The 24010-nt window shown below is 28.4% G+C and overlaps 1 protein-coding gene across 1 annotated transcript in view; it reads left to right on the forward strand.

The window, feature by feature from the left end:
* Positions 1–21832, forward strand: part of LOC142331216 (cytochrome P450 4C1-like) — an 86884-nt gene extending 65052 nt beyond the window's left edge. Inside the window, exons 6-13 of the mRNA XM_075376959.1 lie at positions 971–1040; positions 3893–4019; positions 9148–9238; positions 11318–11427; positions 12226–12294; positions 16225–16393; positions 17497–17676; positions 20864–21832. Of these exons, the coding sequence (XP_075233074.1) occupies positions 971–1040; positions 3893–4019; positions 9148–9238; positions 11318–11427; positions 12226–12294; positions 16225–16393; positions 17497–17676; positions 20864–21048 (1001 nt within the window). The 3' untranslated portion in view covers positions 21049–21832. The remainder of the gene's footprint in view (positions 1–970; positions 1041–3892; positions 4020–9147; positions 9239–11317; positions 11428–12225; positions 12295–16224; positions 16394–17496; positions 17677–20863) is intronic.
* Positions 21833–24010: the final 2178 nt, after the last annotated feature.

The raw sequence follows: 24010 nt of genomic DNA on the forward strand, positions 1-24010 counted from the left end.
CTTTCCACATGGTACAGACCCTTGCTATGTTCACCTAAGATTACACAACCAATCAGCATAAACCTTAATTCTTCTAAAATATTCTAACTTTCTGTATCTCAAACTTACCAAAATATTCATGCATTTACCAGAATAAATGACTAAATATGTATTCATTTTATTTTTTTCATGATACGTATGTGTTTGAGAACATTTAGGACTACAATAGGACACTGTAGTCAACTATTAATAGATCAAGGTAGCAATGAATTTTAAAAGTTACAGAAACATAATAAATATTCAAGAAACCAAGCTAAGAATGCACATGAATGATTTCAATCCATAGCTGGAAAAGATTCTACTATAATAATAAACTCCAATAGTCTAGAATTAACAATATTTAAACTAATTTGGCATTTCTCTACAAACTCTCCCTGTATCTTGGAAGTTTAAAATGAGAAATATATAATAAAATATATTGTATGTATATATATATATATATATATATATTATATTCTTTTTAAAAATATGTATAAATGTATTTTTTTAGATTTTCTGTTCATAAATCCATACGTTCCCATTTCAAATAAGCTCTTTTAGAAATAAAATTCCATGAATTGAAAAGGAATGTTCCCTTTTTTTTAATCAAACAGGTTAATGTTTTAAAAATATAATCATTATGGAAGAAATTGCAAATGAGGATCACAATCTAAAACCCAATATGGTTCCAGTTTACTTCAACAATATTACACTGAAAAGAATAAAATAAAATTAATTAACACCAACTGTTGAACCATAAAATTTAGTTTCCAATCTGTTATAAGTAGTTATAATCTCAAAATAAATAAATATTTAATTTGATAGAAGAAAAGTATTGGAATTTACACAATGAATTATACAGTGTATGGAAAAAATATTTTAATTATAAAACTAAAGCACAGCACCAATGTAACAAAATGAAAAACTTATGTACTTTTTTTAAATATTTCAGAAACTGCTCTAGGAATAGATGTTAAAGCACAAGATAATCCAAACTGTGAATTTGCTCAAGCTTTATACAGGTAAGCCATTTGAAATTTATTCAACAAACCTATACATTTTTTAAATTTATTTTTGAGTTTATTTTACTCTTATAACTGAACAGTCTGATTAAATTACATTTTTAAAAATTGAATAAATGAACAATCTTTCATTAGCTAACTTTACATTAATAGTTAAAAAAATATTTTTTTTTGTAAAAAAAATATAGTGGTACCTATAAGAGTGAGTTGTGAATTCAATTTTAAATCAACACAGCTGGATTCTACTAAAGGCTATGGTGAAAGATATTTATAGTATATATAAACTCAATATCTTTGTAATATAATAATGATATATATATATATATATATATAAATGTAAATGTTCATTTGTTAAAAAACTTAAATCTCTGAAAGTTCTTCACCGATTGCTTTGAAATTTTGACACAATGTTACATTTGAACACGCGAGTGTTCAAATACGCGTGTTGAACACGCGAGTGTTAGATAGCTACTATTTATATAACTAAGATGTTACACCTCTGACAGGTAAAAACATGCTTGTTTTGAAATATAGCACTATCTATTGGATGTAAAGGCAACATGCTATACTAAATATTTTACAGTTCCATTTCAATGTTTCCGATATGTGTGTCTGCTGTAGACTAAAAAACTGCTGGACTGATTTACATGGGAAAAATTGGAAGACGAAAAAATCAAAAAGGTAAAAGGGAAGAAGGAGAAAATTGAAAAAAGAAAAAAGGGGAAAATAGGGAAAAGGAAATGGAAAGGGGAAAGTAGGAAAAAGAAAGGGGAGAAGAGGAAAATGGAAACAAGGGGAATATGGTAAAAAGGAAAATGAGAAAAGGGAAAGGTTAAATTTTGTGAAGTTCCGTAATGTTCATTTTGTTGATGTTTTATCTAACTTTCAGTTGTGTTCATTTAATCCATATATATATATATACTCAAATCTAGCATCTAGCAATAGTGAAGCATTGCCAGGTCTGCTAGTGTATAAATTTTATATATGTTTTAATTGGATTGTTATTATTTTTAAGTTTTGTTTTGTCATTCATCATTTAACTGGTTTGATGATATTTTCTATTTCTTTCTGTTCTGTGTTAATGTTTAACCCTTATTATGCCAACGTCCTGAAAATCAGATATTATTTTTCTTTACTTAAGTGCTGGCATCCTGAAAATCAGACATTGGCAGACACTGCAGGTGCTAGCGTCCTGTTTTAAGACATTTACAAAAATTGATTCTAAAAGAGAGACATCATGTATTTTACATATTTTTGGTATTTACATCATCTTCTAGTAGAAAATGATGTTTCCATTGATATGAATGTATCAAAATATTGATATAGTAAGAGAAAAATTGATTTTATATTCATGCTCAATCTGAGATCGTTGTTATTTCAAGGTTAGTTGTTTGTGTACTATTATCCTGTGATTTTTTTTTAAAAGTTTTGCAGTTTTGGTGTGTGTGTAGATTTTTCAAAATTGTAGCAAATTAGAAAAAACTATGCTAGCACTCTAGGCATAACCTAAACAAAAATTATCCAGCACCATAGGTAAAAAAATTAAAAATATAACTACCATTAAAAGGGTTAAAATAATTTTGAAACCGTATTCTTTAGCTAATAGCTCAATAAAGTAGTCTATTTTCCTCTAGCGTTGTAACCTTGCATACAGCTCTGTTAGGAAAATAATTAACCTGAATATTTTAATACGTGATCCTAGTTTATCCCTGTAGAAAATTCTGTCTCAAATTTGCTTTTTTGTTCTTCTCAAGACCTCTTAATTTTTATATTTTTTTATATCTTATTTATACATGTAATTTTCAATACCCACCTGTAACATTAAATTCAAATAATTCTCTTCTTTTTATTTTTATTTGTCCACTTTTTGCTATTATTACATGCTATACTATACATAAATATTTTTAAAAAAATCTAACTAACTCTTAGTTCTACATTAAACATGCAAACTTATTTTCTGCATGAAATTTCTTTTTGATTTACCTATCTACTTTATACATCTTCATTACTTTGTTCATCCTTTGTTATTTAACTACCTAAATAGCAAATTATTCATTTCCTCTTTTTATATGAGAATTATCTTGAAAATAAAGACATGAAATTATAATAATCTTTAATACAGCAATCCGGTTTTTTTTTTTTAAATAGAATTATACTTAAGTTAAAGAGCAACTGCAACATTGCAGTGAAAGAAACATTGCAACAGATTTGCCACAGCGAGTTACAAGCTTCAAAATATCTTCATTCTATTCTCTTACTGCCAGTTTAATTAACCACCTTGTAACTTTCTCCAATTTGGCAATACTCAAAGAAAATTGCTTGTTCCCCAGCATCCCATTAAATTTTTGAACAGATAAAAAACATTTGAAGCTATGTGCTATTGTTCTAGTTGTAATATTGAATGATTGTAATCATCCCCTCTGATTGTTTTGATAACGACTTTGTTGCAGAATGTGGATGCACATTACAACAATCACACTTCATCTTGTAGGCGCCTTCATTATCAATTTTGAATAGGGCAGCACAACCCACAGCTTTTCTCAGTAAGCTTTCACAATAATAATTTTCCATAGTAGCATGATGAAGTATATCAATAAAATTTAATTTTGTTTGTGGTTTTCCATTAGTATAAGTGTTGATATTATAAATATTTTAGCATAAACATTGGAAGATGATTTTATTAAAACTGCCTCAGAAATATCAAGTAAAATTAATTTTAAAACCTAAATCCAAATACATAATACCAGAGCAAAATGCTTCTGCATAAAACCTCAAATCTTACAATAATAATGTATTTTTATTAATGTAAAATATTTATTATTTGCTAATAATTATAATTTATTTTATTTCAGGGCTTCTGAACTGGATTATATGAGAATCTACAAATTTTGGTTACACACGGATTTAATTTTCTACAATACTGGTTATGGCAAAGAATTGAGTAAAATTTATAAACAACTTCATGAAATGCCAAATTTGGTAATTAGGTTTTTTGTTTTTTTTTTTCTGTAATAAACAAGTAGTAATAATTAAATTTATTGTTTTGATGTAAAATAGAATTAATGTTCCGTGGTAAACAATGCCAGCCTGACCCAACAAACTCACGTGGTATTGACACATACTTAATTGATTGTACTTTCCAGAGAACGATTGATTAAGGATAAGGAAAGGGAATGGATCCTTATAGAAATAGAGAACAAATTACACATGGAGGATCTGCCTCTCTATCAGAGAATGTTTTCCTGATCAAAATTGTTCTTATTTTAAATAAATAGCTAATTTTTTCAACCTACTTTCTATACCTATTATGGCTTTCTATTATTTCTATATTAATATACAGGAAAAATGAATCAAATTGTATCTTTCTCATTTAAATGAAAGTTTTTTATCAGTTAAATAATATGCTATGTGTTAGAATTGATTCAGAAGCCTGACTTTACTCAAGCCTCAGCGTCAGACATTTTACTACTAGCAACAGATAGGAAATAGTTGACAATAGATTTGTTGATAAAGCAGCCTTCATTCAACGACATAAATAACAAAAATAATGTAAACCTAAAACAATTTTATATCTACTAGATGCGAATCCATGGATTTATAGGCAGTTCATGGATGCAAGTGGCGTCTTCTTAGGAATCAAAGTAGCACTACAATGTATTGAATCAAAGAAAAGGATGCAGATAAAGAGAAAATTTACTTATAGATGGATTAAATTGTGAAATAAAGAACTCCGCCACCCAAATGAGTACTTAGACCATGTCTAGGAATTTGTAAAATTCAGCACTCAACTTAGTAATTCTAATCAAGTGTGACATCCATTGATCTCTTCTTTTTTTTATTTATAAAAAACGATTTTGCAACTTGATTCAAGTAAATTAAAAATTAACAGATAGAAACAATTTGAAATTTTATAAGAAAATTTATGTGGGTGCTAACAAACTGTGCAAAAATAATTTTGTTTCTTTAACACAAATCTTTTTTTTTTAAACAATAACTCACTCCCAAAACAGTGGATTCATAATTATGCAGTGGTGAATTTTAAAGTACCTCAGGCTGGTTAAAAATTTAAACTTTTTATGTGCTATAGTTGGAGATTGGAATGCAAGCATTGGAAAAGGCAAGGAAGGAAATATAGTGGGTGAATACGGGCTGGGCAAAAGGAATGAAAGAGGGGACCGACTTATAGAGTTTTGCACAAAGTATAATTTAGTAATTGCCAAAACCCAATTTAAAAATCATAATAGAAGAATATACACTTGGAAAAAGCCAGGCGATACTGCAAGGTATCAGATAGATTATATCATGGTTAAGCAAAGATTTAGAAATCAACTCGTTGACTGCAAAACTTACCCTGGAGCAGACATTGATAGCGACCATAATTTGGTGATAATGAAATGTAGATTGGGGTTTAAAAACCTGAAGAAAATGTGTCAGATGAATCGGTGGAATTTAGAGAAGCTTGAGGAAGAGGTGGTAAAGAAGATTTTTGAGGAGGACATCGCAAGAGGTCTGAGAAAAAAGGATAAGGTAGAAAATGTAGAAGAAGAATGGGAGAATGTTAAAAAGGAAATTCTTAAATCAGCAGAAGCAAACTTAGGCGGAATAAAGAGAACTGGTAGAAAACCTTGGGTTTTGAGACGATATATTGCAGCTGATGGATGAACGTAGAAAATATAAGAATGATAGTGATGAAGAAAGTAAAAGGAACTATCGGCAATTAAGAAATGCTATAAACAAGAAGTGCAAACTGGCGAAAGAAGAGTGGATTAAAGAAAAGTGTTCAGAAGTGGAAAGAGAAATGAACATTGGTAAAATAGATGGAGCATACAGGAAAGTTAAGGAAAATTTTGGGGTACATAAATTAAAATCTAATAATGTGTTAAACAAAGATGGTACACCAATATATAATACGAAAGGTAAAGTCGATAGATGGGTGGAATATATTGAAGAGTTATACGGAGGAAATGAATTAGAAAATGGTGTTATAGAGGAAGAAGAGGAAGTTGAGGAGGATGAAATGGGAGAAACAATTTTTTTTTTTTTTTGTCTTCAGTCATTTGACTGGTTTGATGCAGCTCTCCAAGATTCCCTATCTAGTGCTAGTCGTTTCATTTCAGTATACCCTCTACATCCTACATCCCTAACAATTTGTTTTACATATTCCAAACGTGGCCTGCCTACACAATTTTTCCCTTCTACCTGTCCTTCCAAAATTAAAGCGACTATTCCAGGATGCCTTAGTATGTGGCCTATAAGTCTGTCTCTTCTTTTAACTATATTTTTCCAAATGCTTCTTTCTTCATCTATTTGCCGCAATACCTCCTCATTTGTCACTTTATCCACCCATCTGATTTTTAACATTCTCCTATAGCACCACATTTCAAAAGCTTCTAACCTTTTCTTCTCAGATACTCCGATCGTCCAAGTTTCACTTCCATATAAAGCGACACTCCAAACATACACTTTCAAAAATCTTTTCCTGACATTTAAATTAATTTTTGATGTAAACAACTTATATTTCTTACTGAAGGCTCGTTTAGCTTGTGCTATTCGGCATTTTATATCGCTCCTGCTTCGTCCATCTTTAGTAATTCTACTTCCCAAATAACAAAATTCTTCTACCTCCATAATCTTTTCTCCTCCTATTTTCACATTCAGTGGTCCATCTTTGTTATTTCTACTACATTTCATTACTTTTGTTTTGTTCTTGTTTATTTTCATGCGATAGTTCTTGCGTAGGACTTCATCTATGCCGTTCATTGTTTCTTCTAAATCCTTTTTATTCTCGGCTAGAATTACTATATCATCAGCAAATCGTAGCATCTTTATCTTTTCACCTTGTACTGTTACTCCGAATCTAAATTGTTCTTTAACATCATTAACTGCTAGTTCCATGTAAAGATTAAAAAGTAACGGAGATAGAGAACATCCTTGTCGGACTCCCTTTCTTATTATGGCTTCTTTCTTATGTTCTTCAATTGCTACTGTTGCTGTTTGGTTCCTGTACATGTTAGCAATTGTTCTTCTATCTCTGTATTTGAACCCTAATTTTTTTAAAATGCTGAACATTTTATTCCAGTCTACGTTATCGAATGCCTTTTCTAGGTCTATAAACGCCAAGTATGTTGGTTTGTTTTTCAAACCAACAAGAGAGAAACAATAGAGATCTGAATTTAAGAGAGCATTAAAAGATTTAAATGGCAAAAAGGCTCCTGGAATAGACGGAATATCTGTAGAATTACTGCGCAGTGCAGGTGAGGTAGCAATTGATAGATTATACAAACTGGTGTGTAATATTTATGAAAAAGGGGAATTTCCGTCAGACTTCAAAAAAAGTGTTATAGTAATGATACCAAAGAAAGCAGGGGCAGATAAATGTGAAGAATACAGAACAATTAGTTTAACTAGTCATGCATCAAAAATCTTAACTAGAATTCTATACAGAAGAATTGAGAGGAGAGTTGAGGAAGTGTTAGGAGAAGACCAATTTGGTTTCAGGAAAAGTACAGGGACAAGGGAAGCAATTTTAGGCCTCAGATTAATAGTAGAAGGAAGATTAAAGAAAAACAAACCAACATACTTGGCGTTTATAGACCTAGAAAAGGCATTCGATAACGTAGACTGGAATAAAATGTTCAGCATATTAAAAAAATTAGGGTTCAAATACAGAGATAGAAGAACAATTGCTAACATGTACAGGAACCAAACAGCAACAGTAACGATTGAAGAACATAAGAAAGAAGCCGTAATAAGAAAGAGAGTCCGACAAGGATGTTCCCTATCTTCGTTACTTTTTAATCTTTACATGGAACTAGCAGTTAATGATGTTAAAGAACAATTTAGATTCGGAGTAACAGTACAAGGTGAAAACATAAAGATGCTACGATTTGCTGATGATATAGTAATTCTAGCAGAGAGTAAAAAGGATTTAGAAGAAACAAAGAACGGCATAGATGAAGTCCTACGCAAGAACTCTCGCATGAAAATATACAAGAACAAAACAAAAGTAATGAAATGTAGTAGAAATAACAAAGATGGACCACTGAATGTGAAAATAGGAGGAGAAAAGATTATGGAGGTAGAAGAATTTTGTTATTTGGGAAGTAGAATTACTAAAGATGGACGAAGCAGGAGCGATATAAAATGCCGAATAGCACAAGCTAAACAAGCCTTCAGTAAGAAATATAATTTGTTTACATCAAAAATTAATTTAAATGTCAGGAAAAGATTTTCGAAAGTGTATGTTTGGAGTGTCGCTTTATATGGAAGTGAAACTTGGACAATCGGAGTATCTGAGAAGAAAAGATTAGAAGCTTTTGAAATGTGGTTCTATAGGAGAATGTTAAAAATCAGATGGGTGGATAAAGTGACAAATGAAGAGGTATTGCGGCAAATAGATGAAGAAAGAAGCATTTGGAAAAATATAGTTAAAAGAAGAGACAGAGTTATAGGCCACATACTTAGGCATCCTGGAATAGTCGCTTTAATATTGGAAGAACAGGTAGAAGGGAAAAATTGTATAGGCAGGCCACATTTGGAATATGTAAAACAAATTGTTAGGGATGTAGGATGTAGAGGGTATACTGAAATGAAACAACTAGCACTAGATAGGGAATCTTGGAGAGCTGCATCAAACCAGTCAAATGACTGAAGACAAAAAAAAAAAAAATGTGCTACCAGCTGTAACAGTTATGCACCAATATTAACAAGAAAAGTTAAATACAATCAGGATTCACTTTTAAACCTATGGAAATGTGCTTCCTGAAAATCTTTTCAGGATTTTGTGTCTGTTCCAGGATTAAAGTGTTGTTCAAGACAGTGTCATTAAATCACATTAATTTTGTTTTTGTTTAGTAAATACTTTTTTTAATTTTAATATATTTGTAAATATGAAATTGTTCTAGTGTATTAAATTTGTGTTTTTTTAATGACATTTAAGACAGCTATAAAATTTACACGCACAATTAGATTTTTAAATTTGTATTTCAAAAGTTTATACTAAATTTTATCATGCATATTATTTTATTTTGTTGTCTTAATATTATAACTAATATTACGACTAATATTATATTTTTTTTTTTTTTTTTTTTTTTTTTTTGTTAAACAGGTGATAAAGAAAAGGAAAGATGAATATTATCAAAGAAAACAAAGACAAAGACTGATTGATGAAGGAAAGATGAAAAAACCAGAAGAAGAAGGTATAAATAATTTTTTTTTGTGACAGATAATATACTTAAGTTTATCTCTCCCGTAACTAAATTAATAATAGAACCAGTTAAAATAGTTTTACTATATTGAACTATTCAAAAATATTTTGTTTTTTATTCTTAATAAAGATAAGCATTTTGCATTTTATTTGTCCTTGACAGTCGGTAATGATAATTATTAAAGCTAGAAACTTATTTGATGACAAAACATATTTTATTAATATTATTTTTCTGGATTAACGTTTTGGTAATGCATTGAGTCACCTTCATAAGTTAATAAATTGCAATTTAGAAATGTTGAATTTGATAATTTTGTTCACACTGGGATTAAAAAACTTTGTAGTCTTAAATAACAATTTGTTATTTAAGATACGTATAAAACAACAACAATAAAAAATAAATGAACAGATGAGTTTTTATTAATATCACCTGCTGCTGGCACTCCTCATATGTAATTATGTAATGGGAGGGCCTCCAGTTGTACTGATTCTATCTAATTTTGTCCATCTCAGTTCAGAAAAATCTGTAAAATTTAGCATTAAAGAGAAAAACAAAAGTTTGTTATTAGTATTACTTATTTTTTATAATATTTTAAATATAACAAAAAAACATCTATTAAAGAGATTTGAACAAAAATTTGATTTACGTGTGAAGGTATAAGTAACCTAAAAAATAAATTTATTTTATAATAACCAAATTACATATTAATTTATATTTAATTGTGTTAAAAATGGCATTTAAAATTTTCTGATACATTTGTACATAGTTTACTATTATGTTATACATATAATGATAGTCAAGGTGTTGAAAAATTTATGAATGTATTCTACATGACAAAATATAAAATTCTTTCAATTAAGTGTATTAAATAATAGTAAAAATATGTAGACTAATTTTACTTCCACATACCATATTAAAGAAAAAATTTTCTTTAGTATGGTTTTTTTTAGGTCATTAATCCTACCACCAGGTTTACTGATTTAATATTCTATTCTTTCATTTCGCATGTAATTGTTTAACCTTAAATTATCTGCTGTACCGTAAAATCCTATCTAAAATAAATTTACTTTAAGCATTTTAATTATTATCTTCTTTTATAATTTCTACTTTCTACTCTTCTTTTAGTACTAAATTAAGTAATTCTTAATTGTTTATATGTGGCTTTCCATTATATAGGTATATATATATTTTACAATTATTTACAACAAACATCTTTCCTCTTTAATTAATCTTGAAACTGATTTTAGATTCTTTATTTCAAGATCATTTAATCTTTTTATCAATATTCTACTCTACATTTTTCCACGTTCCTTTCCTTTCTGGCTTTTATATTATCTTGCATACTGATTAAGAGTTATTTAGTTTATACTTAGAAACTCTTTATAATTATTAAACAACATTTAATACCATACTTCTTTTGTGTATGTTGTCCACCCTTGCTTGAGCTGCTCTGCTTATGCTTGAAGCATTAAAATTTGTTTAAATGTAAAATTGCTGTAAAACCTGCTGATAAATTGGTTATCGTGCTACATGAGGTAGTCCAAAATGAAACACTGGCGTAAATTTAAAAATATCAGTGTACTTATATAAATTTGATTTTTTTTTAAATTTATAATTCTATACTTTAATAAACAGATAAAATAACACAATTCTTTTATTCTAACAAATAATAAATACTTATTTCACCATTTTCTTAAATTTAATTACCAAAACTTCATATTAATTAATTACTGCTACTTAGTGTTATCTTAATTTAGCAACAGAAAACTATTTTTTTTTACCAGAACAAACTTCTTTTTTTTTAATAGAACTTATTAAAAATATATTTTTACTTATAAGAGTAATTTTATTTCATCTGAGGTAATTATGTGAATTTGTACAAATTTTAATTTTTTTCTTTTTTTAATTAAAAAAAAAAATACATTTTAAGAATAGAGATAATTAAATAAATCACTTAATGTTAATTAATTTGTTATCTTATTTCTTATTTGATTATACAAAATATATATATTTTTTTTTAATTTATCTTATAAAGGTAATGAAATTAATGTTTTGATATTTTTTTTTTAGAACCCAAAAGGATGAGAATATTTTTGGATATTCTTTTAGAACTTAAAGATTCAGGTACAACATTTACTGATGATGATTTAAGAGATGAAGTAGTCACTATGATGGTTGGAGTAAGTGACATTAATTTATCCATAAAATATTATACAATATTTATTATAAAGAAATTGTTTGGTTAATTTTGTAAATTAAAAAATGGAAATTAATTTCAATCCTTATTCAGCTTTAATTGTTTTAAATAATTAAATATATTCTTTTATACATTTCTACATAATAAACTCAGTTTGCATGCTTCTGTCAAACCATAATCACATACGAATCCTGATTATGTACAATTAACTTTGTTCTTAATAACGCTTGTGTGGTATTGTTCATCATTAGGCCTCTATCTAAATACTTATCAAAAATTAGCCTTTTTTTTAAGTCTGCTCTTACACGCTCTTCCACAGTCATGAACTTTTTCTGTATGGTTGTACAATCTTGTTAGATGTGGAATAGTGATTTCATTCAATGCAATATTCATATCATCAGATATTGTGAGATGAAGTTGTAGAAATGCTGATAGGGTATTAGTGGTATCACTGATAGCAAATAGAGATGTTAATAGTATTAGTATTTCATTTCAAGCCAACTTCTGCAGTGAAGAGGAAATATCTCTACTTTTTATCTGGAAGGTTCAGGTTTAAGTCTTATCTGAGTTGCACTTTTCATACACTACAAAATTAATTTTTCAAAGTAACTGCAATTCAGTGGTTAGCCTGAAGTTCCTAAAATTGATAAATTAATTATATAAAATATCTCAATGATAAATGCAAATGGCAAACAGGCTACTTTTATCTTTATTTCAGCATGTTATTTTAAACAAAACAGTTTATCATTCAGGAAATTAATTATACTCGTAATTGTTTCAGGGTAGTGAGACAAGTGCTCTAACTAACTGTTTCTGTCTTTTGTTGCTGGCAATGCATCCAGAGATTCAGGTAAATAATTAGATAACATATTTATATCATTAAGAAAAATGTAATTTTTTCAGTCAGTTATTTTAATCTGCAATCAATTTCTGGCATTTTGAAGCAGTTTTCTTTTTGTAAAATTTTCCCTTTTTTAAGTAATCAAATTAAAATAATGAAGTAAAGTATTATAAATTTATCTAAAATCACAGCATAATATCTTGAGAAAAAATAAGTGAGAATTTTTGTTATAAATTACTTAATTTTCAATTTTAAAAAAGATTCCAAAGCCAAAATTTGTATTTAAAAAATGTATGTAATTATTAATTACAGTAAAATCAGTATTAATGCATGTTTTTAAACTGAACATTAACTTCATTAAGTTAAAATTAAAAAAACATGTAACACAGTAAGATCATATTATTGCTACTATCAATTTTTTAATTCAAACTCACTCACTGTGAAATCGAATACAGTATTAGCATTATGTAGCCTTGCAGCAATCCTAGTGGTAAAACTAATTACTAAATTTGGTTCATTAGCTAAAAATTGTTTAATTACTGAATGAAAAAATATAATTAAACCTGTAGAAAGACAAATAATCAAGTAATCATTTTGTGCAAGTTTCTCAGCACCATTTTTCTGTACAAATTTATTTAACCCAAGTAACTTTATTTTATTATATATTCTTTTTTTTTAGTTTGTTAATGATTAATTCCATTGCAAGCTTTATGACCACTTTTTTTTACTTCAAAATTATTTTTGGGTCAATCTATTTGAAGTGTCCCAAAAAAACATAAGCTGATTGCTTGACCAATTCAAAAAAGTTTTAACTTACCCATGTGTTTCCTACATGTTTCAGAACTTTAAAACTATTTTTATTTTTTTTTATTTATTTTTTTTTTAAGCAGTTTATCTGTGGCAGCCATTTTTGTTACTGTGCACACACTTATTTTTGTGGTTGTAAGGGTTTATGGAAAAAATCATAACTGAAAAACTATTGGTCCTGACAGGATGAAACAAAAAGCAATTTAATCATATTTTCTCAAGGTAAAATTTGATCCAGTGGTTGTTTATTTACCTATCTCTCTTCTTTATGTGAGAAAATTACCAATAAATTGAACATGAAAAACAATGAAATTTCGGTTTTGGTAATTTTTTCTAGAGACAGGGCATACAGATGGCATACAAAGTTTAAATTATTTTTTTTATATGTAGGTATGTGTTACTAGTTTTACCATAAATAATATTAATGGTGATATACTTACCCCTAACATTTTATGAATTTTTGAAAACTAATTTTTTTTTTAAATACAAATATTGGCTTCAAATAACTCTGATGGGGCTGGTGATAAAAATCTCAAATTTGCACTACTTACAGTGTTTTTGTAGATTTTTATGGCAAATAAAAACATTTGTTGTATATTGTACTGATAAAAACGTTATAAGGACGAGGTGACCAAGGCGTTGGACTGCTAATAAAAACATTATAACCTCTCAAAAATCATGAAAAACCTGTTAAAAGTAATTTTGACTCACTAAATAAGTGCTCCAGCGGGATTTCTTGTCTTTTCTGCACTTAAAGTATTTTATATTTAGCCTATATGTTTTTGAAGTTGACGTTTTCAATAATTTAAAATAGTTTTTTTAAATTGTCAATGATAGATCATAATTTAACGATAACTTAACTAATACAAGTAACCTAATACAAATTTGATTCAAAAATGCTTGTAAAAACTACCCAAACTGAGATTTTAATGAATAATCTACATCTTTTTAAAAAAATCATTTTGAAACGGTTAACCCAACAGACTTTCCAGGAACTAAATTTAAATTTGGAATAATATATTCTTTAAGAGCTTGCTCTAATATTTTTGTCTTAAGATTTTCTTAACTGTTTTTTTATGATTTCTAAAAGGGTCACAAAAGAACTGTCCATGCAGGTGACTGAATTTTGACAAAAATCTTTTTTCATGATATTTATAACTACTAGTGACATCTGAATTAACATGTAAAAAAATAAATTGTAAATAAATACACGTAAATAAAGTTGTGGATTAACACGTTAATAAATAAGTTGTTGGTTTTCATCACTAAATTCACAAATTTTAATGAGTACTTTTAGTACCGCACCATACACTGTTTTATGACACTCTTCATTCACATAAATTCTTATGGAACATTGTTCTTCCATTGTTTTATGTGAAATTACTTGAAACTGATTTTTAAAATTATTAAAATTATTTAACTGATTTTTAAATGTGCAAATATAGTATTATTAAATAAAACTTATTTTTTTAATAAACACTTCCAAACACAGAATGAAATTTAAGACACTCTGAAAAGATGTGAACAGGTCACTGATTAATGTCAGACTGACCAGTCTGTAATTGCAAAGCTAAATGATGTAACATGAGTTTTCCTGACGACTGGAAATTACTTCTAGTGTCTTTTATAACTTGATTACTGCAGTTGAATGGTTTAAACAAGCCTATTTCTATAGTAATAAGTATAAAAATATTAAAGTACCAAGAAGACAAGAACCCCCTAATAGCACTTATTTAGTCAGTCAAAATGGTATCGCTGTTAACAGGTTTTTCATGATTTTTGAGAGGTTACAATGTTTTATTAGTACAATATACAAGAAACTGTTTTATTTGCCATAAAAATATACAAAAACACTGCAAGTTTTGCAAATTTGAGCTTTTTATCACCAGCCCCATCAGAGTTATTTGAAGTCAAGGTTTGAATTTTTAAAAAAAAGTTAGTTTTCAAAAATTCATAAAACTTTAAGGGTAAGTATATCACCATTAATATTATTTATGGTAAAACTGCTAACACATACCTACATATAAAAAAAATAATTCAAACTTTGTATGCCATCCCTGTCTCTTGAAAAAATGACCAAAAGTGAAATTTCATTGTTTTTCATGTTTAACTTTATTGGAAATTTTCTCATAAAAAGAAGAGATATAGGTAAATAAACCACTGAAACAATCTTTTACCTTGAGAAAATATGAATAAATTGCTTTTTGTTTCATCGTTCCAGGACGAGTACTAGTTTAGTTATGTTTTTTTTTTTGTAAACCCTTAATCACAAAGATAGGTATGCGCACTGTAACAAAAATGGCTCCCACAGGTAAACTGCTTAAATAAACAATTAAAAAAAAAGAAGTTTTAAGGTCCTGAGACATGTAGGAAACAAGTGGGTAAATTCAATTTTTTTTTAATTTGTCAAGTAATCACCCTTGGGTCACTTCAAATGGATTGCCCTTTTGGCGATTTCTTTTTTTCAAAGTAAAACAATAATTTCTTTTCTTTGACAATTAATAAATATTGACAGATTCTAAAAATGTATATTATGGCAATTTTTAAAAATACTTTTGGTAAAATTACATCTTATTTCACAATTGTTTTCTCATAAATCATATTCATATGAATTTAGTGCTGTATTGAATTTCATTTAATATCCATACTCTTGCAGAGATCTGTGAAAGTACACTTCAGTATAAGATCAGAAGTATACTTTCATTGTAATAATAGTAGAATAGTTCATTTTATAATTGAAACAGTAAACAGCTATCTTAACAGTTTTAAAATTTCACAATTTTGTAATGATTTGTTATATGTAAATGCTCCTACTCCAAAGCAATTTATTTTTTAGTATGAGACTGCTACAACCCAAGCCCCATGAGAGGGCAATACTAACATTTTAAATGGCAACTTAAACATTAAATGGCAGCCATTCTGGATATGGTTGTCATAGCCTGAAATGTTTTAAGTTTTACATGGGTTTAGAACTTTGAAAACATTTATATTTATCAAAAAAAATTTACAAATTTATTATTTTGTATGATTAAATCAATTAGTGATATAAGTATAATACATTTTTTTGTTATTGGCATGTTACATTTACAAATATAATTTTTAAATAAAAATTGTAAATTTAATCTGTTACAGGATAAAGTATACAATGAGGTCTACTCAATTTTTGGTGATTCAGATCGTGAAGTGACATGGGATGATCTCAATAGGCTTGTGTATCTTGAACAAGTTCTAAAAGAAACGCTTCGCAGATTTGCTGTTGGACCAATTTTCCTGAGAGAAGTGAAAGAGGATATTGATTTAAGTATGTATTTTTGTCACCATTATCATTTTAATTAATGTTCTGCATATACATTATCACTTCTATTATTTTTTTTTTCTATTTAAGGCTATCATTTTAAAATCATTAACCCTTTTAAAATTATTGGATTAGTTATTACAACATTTTTAAAAATATTAACCGAGACAAAAAGTAATGAAACAATATAAATATGACAAACAAAAGCATATACACTGACTTACGAAAAATTTACAATTAAAATAAAATAATCTATTTTCAGTGAAACATAAAGAACACAAAAATGTGTAGGGAGTAGCATACAATGGTAAAAGTGAAAATAACATAAGCAGTTTTAAATAGAACTCATCAAAATGTAAAACAATGAGTCAAGAAGGATGTAAAAGAAAAAATATAAACTTAAGATAAAGATAATGTAAAAATAAAACACTCTTCAAAAAGACAAATAATTTAAATAAATCTTCTTAAGCTAAAAATAATTCAGGCTGAAATATATTGAACTCCATTCTGTAAGTATAAAAACATACTAAAAAAAAAATTATTAAATCTCATGTTTAAACTTCTAATACAAATGATTCACCCTAAATGTATTCAGAAATTTTAATGTTTATCTACATGGCCAAATCATGTTGAATGATTATTTCCTTCTTTACTGAAAAAAATTACAGTTTTATTATATATCAGTAGGAAAAAGACAAGATCAGGTATTACTAATTTTAAAAATATTACTAAGTTTCATTATACTAATCAGTACACAGTCATTATACTATTCTTTGAAATTTTCTGGATTTTATTTTATGTTAAAAAGACGTCAGAGATGTGATGTTAATGAGATGTTACTCTTATTTGTTTACTTTATTTAAATATTATAATAATATTTTAATAGTAATATTTATTAACAGCAATTTTCATTTTTATTCTTATAAAGTCTCTTCTCACAGAGTATAAACACAATGATTACATATGTAGTATTAAAGGTTAAAAATTACATTTTTATGATTTTACAATGGTTTTGATTTTGTAACTTCTATACTATATTAGAAAGATCCAGTTTTCAAACATTATGATATTTTTTTAATGATTAACAAAATATTCTTTTATAATTACAGCTAGATACACAATTCCTGGAGGTTGCACAATTGCACTTTGTCCAATCGCATTACATATGAGAAGTGATATCTACCCAGAACCAGAAAAGTTTGATCCAGATAGATTTTTACCAGAAAATATTGCAAAGAGACATAAGTACAGTTTTATTCCATTTAGTGGTGGACCTAGAGGATGCATAGGTAAATAAATTTACTTATAAAGTACGGGTTTTATTGTACAAATTATTGTTTAAACTTTTATAAATTACAAGTACTAGTAATTGCTTTTCAAATCTATTTTTGGACAAGCATTTACTTTGAGAAAAATTATTGTTTATATGGTTAAAATCTATTTAGAACGTTTATGATAAAGGAGAAATAACCTTTCCCATAAGACTACCCTAGTTGCTGAATATACTATCTCAGTAACTTGGCCTGAGGAAATTCTTTGATTGACTTATGCCTCAGTATGAAAAAGGGCAAAATTCTGGGGATGTATTCATGGAAAAATTTGGTTAATAATTTCCTAAATTCATTCCATAATACAATTTAAAATTAAACTCATTAAATAATGTTTATTATTTACTCTGAAATATATTACAATGAACAAAATATTTGATTTTAATATGTCTATGTTATCAATTGAAAAATGACTTCTTTGATAATCTGTTAGCTTCAATTAATAGGCTACCATTCATCATTAACTTCAGTTAGATGTAATTGTTTATTATTGAGAGATTTTTTCAACCTAATTACCTAGTAATTAAAAGTAATTACCTAGTATTTAAAATAACCATTAAAAATTAATGTGAATAAAATTATTCAACTATTCCATAAATTATGCATGTGTTAATTTATTAAAATAGAAGGATATAATATTCTACCTGTAAAATTTTAAAAAACATAAGATCTCATATGCAATCATTATCATTAGTACTGCACAATATACTCATGTTTTACAAAGTTAGAGCAAATAGTAATTTCTAATTACTAGATGGACAAAATCTTTGAAATAGTGTGCTTTGATATACCAGATCTGTTCCTGAGGAAATTCTATAAGTGTATTCATATTTTAAAAAAATATCTATAGAAAATGAAGATTAAAAATCCTTATCAGTATTGACAGAATTATACTAAAACAGCGAGTGACACTTCCATTGCCTGCTTACTGCAAAGTTAGCGTGAAACTGTATGAAAGATAAGTAAGCCTATTTCCCTGTAAGTAATTTAGTAAATGAATCTACATAAACATACATTGGAAATGAAAATAAAATATAATGAATTCATCCAGAAATTAAATTTCTCATGTTTTAAAATTATTAGTCGCACATCCATTAACAAATGAAACTGTGAACCTTATGTATCTTTTATAAGTAAAGAGAATAAAATATTTATTTATTAAAAACTGTACCTTTTACAACTTATCTTGTCTGAGATAGTTTTAAATATGCTTAAATGAAAGATCAACCTAAATATTTTTTAAAATATTTAAAACACTTAAAAAATATCCTTACAAAGTTTTCGTAAAAGCTGAAGATTTACCTCTAATTATATCCATTTTTTTTGCTTAATTACAAGTAGGAGTGATTTGTAACCCAGTCATATGAATAACACTACGTACTAAAGAATTATACTGTTACACCAAAATTAATTTTACTGTTGTTCATATATCATTCATGAAAAATAATTCAATACAGTTAAGCATCTTCATAGGATGTGTTGGAAGCACTAAATGTTGTATTGCAATAGGAAGCAGAAACCAGATAGTATAAAATATAATATAATAAAAATATAAATATTATTAGAATATAAAATATTCTACTAATATTTGGGGATGGGAAAGTTTTTTTCCCCATCTGTAATCTCCTTGCTCCCTGGAGCCGGATCTGCAATTACGCATACAGCTCCAAGGGGTGCCTTCACCTCAAACTACTTCGGCAGGGTGCTAGGCCCCACCCAGGTTGCTGGGACTTGGTCTTGTGTTAGATGCCATGTCTCTAGTATGGGAACCCAAAGGGATTCCCCCTCCAGGACTCTGGTCTTGACACCTAGCTCTAATGGAGATCCCCCCACCAGGACTACAGTCTTGCATTCCCCTCCAATGACGTCTGCAAGGGAGTCCCCACTTGATCATTGGTGGCGGGATGCCAGAGCCTCCCACCCCTCCCGGATGGGGCTGTTCCCACCAGACACCACTGGCCGCATGGATAGTATACCTAGTGAGACCGACTCTCCTGTAACCTGATGAAGTTCCTTTAGCAACTCGTCCTTCGTAGTGAATACGTTCATATCCTTAACAACAACGTGGACCCTCCGGCCGCCTCTTCCCGTCAGATATAGTGGCACCCTCTACCTTTTAGGTGATGCCCTTGCTCAGTTGTTCAGCCACGCTACTATCAGCTTGCACCCGAAGATGTAGGTCCTCCCCCTGCCACTTTTGTGCGGAAAAGGACCTCGACCTCACTCGGCAACACTGCCCCCTTGATGGATCAAAGGAGGTAGGTTCTGCCCTAACCACCACCGTTGTTGGCAAACTTATAGGTGGTATCGTGCTGCACTTTAACGATGACGCCAATGTACTCATGAAAGACACATGTAATGTTTCTTCTCCACCTGGCTACACATTTACTATACAGAAGGCCGTAGAATCTGCCCAAGCCAATCTGAGGGCCCACAAAAGCAGACTAGTCGATCCTTACTATCTTGTATCACTTGCATAACAGACCTGCAAATGACAGAGGCCACCTCACAGTCCCCAACTGCCGAATCAACCACTACAGCATAGTCAGTCCAGCCCACATCAATTTTACATCCATTGTCTTCTCCAGATAGATCACTTGCAGTGGGCTGCTCCACAAGGACTTGGCCCACCTTCAATTTACCTGCTTGAGCCAGGTCCTGAATCCTTGGAGCAACATGGAACACTGGTGTGTGTTGCGGGTGTTCGACTCCCAACGCCATTTTTATAATCCAAGCAGACCCAACATCCTCTGGCAACTCACAGTGTCCTCCACTAGAGTTGAAGATAGGAAGACCTCCTGAGGCCAGCCTCTAAGAACTGACTTCTCAATGTCTGTCTCTGCAATTCCACAATCAATCTCTCGATGGAGCTCATCAATCGATGGCCAAGTTCCAGCCTATTGTAGACCTCCATCCGAAGTCTGCGACGCCATATCAGTGATGATAAATATATGTTTTTAGAAAAGAATCTGCAACTAAACAATTAAACACTTGCAACAATTAATTAATAATTTTTTTAAAAATTAATATAATATATAATAATGTAGTATTATAATAATAATATTATAATTAATAATTATATAATAATAATAATATTATTATATAATTATTATTTAATTAATTAAAAATTAATTGATTAATTTTACAGGTTCCAAGTATGCCATGTATTCAATGAAGACAACTGTATCAACAATACTGAGAAATTACACCTTACAAACAGATGTTAAAATGGAAGATATTAAATTAAAGGTAGACCTTTTGATGAGGAGTTCAATTGGTTATCCAGTAACAATTAAACCTAGAATAAGAAAACCAATTCCCATCCCAGCTTAAACTAAAACTAATTAAGAATAAAAAATAAAAATTAATTTATGTAATGTAATTTTAAGTTATTTATATTACAAATATTGTACTGGTCATTTTTAATTTTAGTTATAATTTAATTTTTTTGCACATAAAAAATAAAACTTATTTTGCAGTAAATATATATATATATATTTTTATTACCAATTTTGCACAAATATATATATATATTTTTATTACCAATTTTACACTTATAATTTTTTTAATGCTGTAAAATAAATATCATTGAAGAATGAAATGTGTAATAAAGGGAAGTTTATTTTATTTATTTTTTTTTTTAAAGCATTAACATGAGACAGCCACAATGTATTTCTTGAATTTGGGCCCTCATAGCTAAAAGTTTTTGTCGTTAAATCTGTATAATAATGTTTCATTTCATAAGTTTTTTTTTGTAAATTATTAATGAACAATGGATTCCTAAATTTTGAAACAGCACAGTATTTACAATTCAGTATTGTTAATTTTATTATGAACTTGATATCACTATATATATTTGCTGTATTTAATTACTGAACACATAAAAAATGTTATATATAAATGTTAATACACATGATATGTTATTTTCTAAAACGGTAGGAATTACAGAAATCACTTTCTGCTTATTTATTTTTTTTTTATTATAATAGTTATGTTATACCAGGTAATGTAGTATTAAGCTGCAATGCACTGTTATACTATGGCAAGGGATATATACATTGCTATGAATTAAATAATTACATTAATATATATGAACTTAAAAAAATGAAAAAAATAACTAATCTGCATTTTTTGATTATATAATAATACTTTCAAGAAAGTAAATGTGAAAAATACATGTTTACTTTTAAAAAGTATATATTTTTTGATATTGTTATAATAATTGTTAAGAAAATAATATAAAAATTTATTTTAATAACCATTTATTTAAGATCAAAGTGCATGTAAAGGATTACGATAGAGAAGAATTTTTTAATAAAAGTCTATGAAAATATTCATATATCAGATACATTTTATGTGTAGGGCATTTCAGGAGAGGCTGGCATACAAACATGTCAGAGCGATGTTAACAATTTTTCTAAAAGTGTACGTTGCAAGAATATAATTCCACATGACTATATTAATTTACAGAGAACTGAAGTAAAATAATATGACTGACAAAAGTTAACTCATGTTGTATCAGTGAACTGGTAGCAGGAGATTTTTTAGAGGTAATCGTTGAAAAAATTCCTGAAGATGCAAGATTTTTGGAAAGTTATTAAAAAGTATCATAAAAACATTTTTGTATTAGTGCAGGTGTCACAGAGATGAGCTAAGATCATCTCTGTAGTCAGTAACTTGCTTTTTTGAGGCTTAGTTATTTATACTAAAAGGATTTAATTCCGGTCACACATCCATTTTTTCTGTTTATTTGCTAATAGGGATATTTTATATCCTATTAATATGAATAATATATATACCAAAGAATTATACTACAGACTAAAATTAAACTCATTGTGAAGTCATAGATGAAAATTAAAAAGATTACTAAAACAATTAAATACTTTTAAATGTAATTATATTAAAAGTTTTTTTGTTTTTAAAATTGTCCTATAATAAGTCTCTTTATTATTTAAAAATAAATTATACATTATATCTTATAAAGGTAATGCATAGATATATAATCTATTCAAGATCATAAGTTTATTATTAGATTTTCTTATATAAGTAGACATTTTAAAATATCTATACACTTTATAAAAACACTTTTCTATACACTGGAAGATGGTAAATAAACTTTTTGTCAGTTGTTATTTAAAAGAATTACATTTCATTCCTTATAACTAACAACATAGTATTATTCTTTGAGCATGGTTAAAGAAAAAATATAATATATACATATATTAATGTTTTAATTTTATTTATTATTGCTATTACATTTTTACTGTATTATATTTGAGTATTCTATGTATTATTAAGTATAGTAATAATAATAGTAGATTAAATTTAATCTAATTATACGTGTAATAATTTGTTTAATAAGTGTAATAATTAATAAATTATATCATAACATATTTTAATGTGTAAGAAGCAGAGTTGTATGATTTTATCAATCTCCATACATTATTTCCTTAATTCCTGGATGAATGAATAATTGTATTTTATCTAATTGTATATAAACGTTTAGTGCTTTCATAATGTTAGTTGTTATTAAATAGGAAAATAAAATTTTATGGTTAGTTATAAACACTTTAAGTCTTGAAAACTACTGCGGAAATTCTTCTTAACTGTAGGCCCTACCACATACAAGGTATGTTCAAAAAGTAATGAGAATTTTTGTCTTTTGGAAAGAAATTTATTTATTCATCTACATTAATGTTATCTCCTTCAAAATAGTACCCATTAGATGTATTATGCACTTATGCCAGCGCTTTTTCCAATCCCTGAAACACTTTTGGAACTTGATCTTTGGAATAGTGTTTAGCTCTTTCAGCTATTAGCTTTTAATCTCATCTATGCTTGTAAAACGACGACCCTTTAAGGTTCTCTTTATTTGGAATAGAAAAAAATCACACAGGGCTATGTCTGTTGAATACGGCGGCTGGGGTATCATTTCAGTGTTGTTTTTGGCTAAAAATTGGCAAACAAGCAATGAAGTGTTGTTTTAGGCGCATTATTGTGGTGCAAAAGTCATGAATTGTTTTGCCACAAATCCGGGTGTTTTTTTAAATTGCTTCACGCAAATGGTGTTGAACTTGTAGGTAATACTTCTTATTGATCGTTTGACCTTATGGCAAGAACTCATGATGCACTATGCTGTTAAAACTCGAAGAACACATTGAGCATAACCTTCACATTTCACCGTACTTGGTCTTGGTGATCCAGACTGCCTCCACTGGGACGATTGAGCCTTAGTTTTGACATCATATTCGTAAACACATGTTTCATCACCTGTTATGACACGTTTCAGTAGTTC

The sequence above is a fragment of the Lycorma delicatula genome, chromosome 10 (genome assembly GCF_047948215.1).
Source record: "Lycorma delicatula isolate Av1 chromosome 10, ASM4794821v1, whole genome shotgun sequence".
Taxonomy (NCBI): Eukaryota; Metazoa; Arthropoda; class Insecta; order Hemiptera; family Fulgoridae; genus Lycorma; species Lycorma delicatula.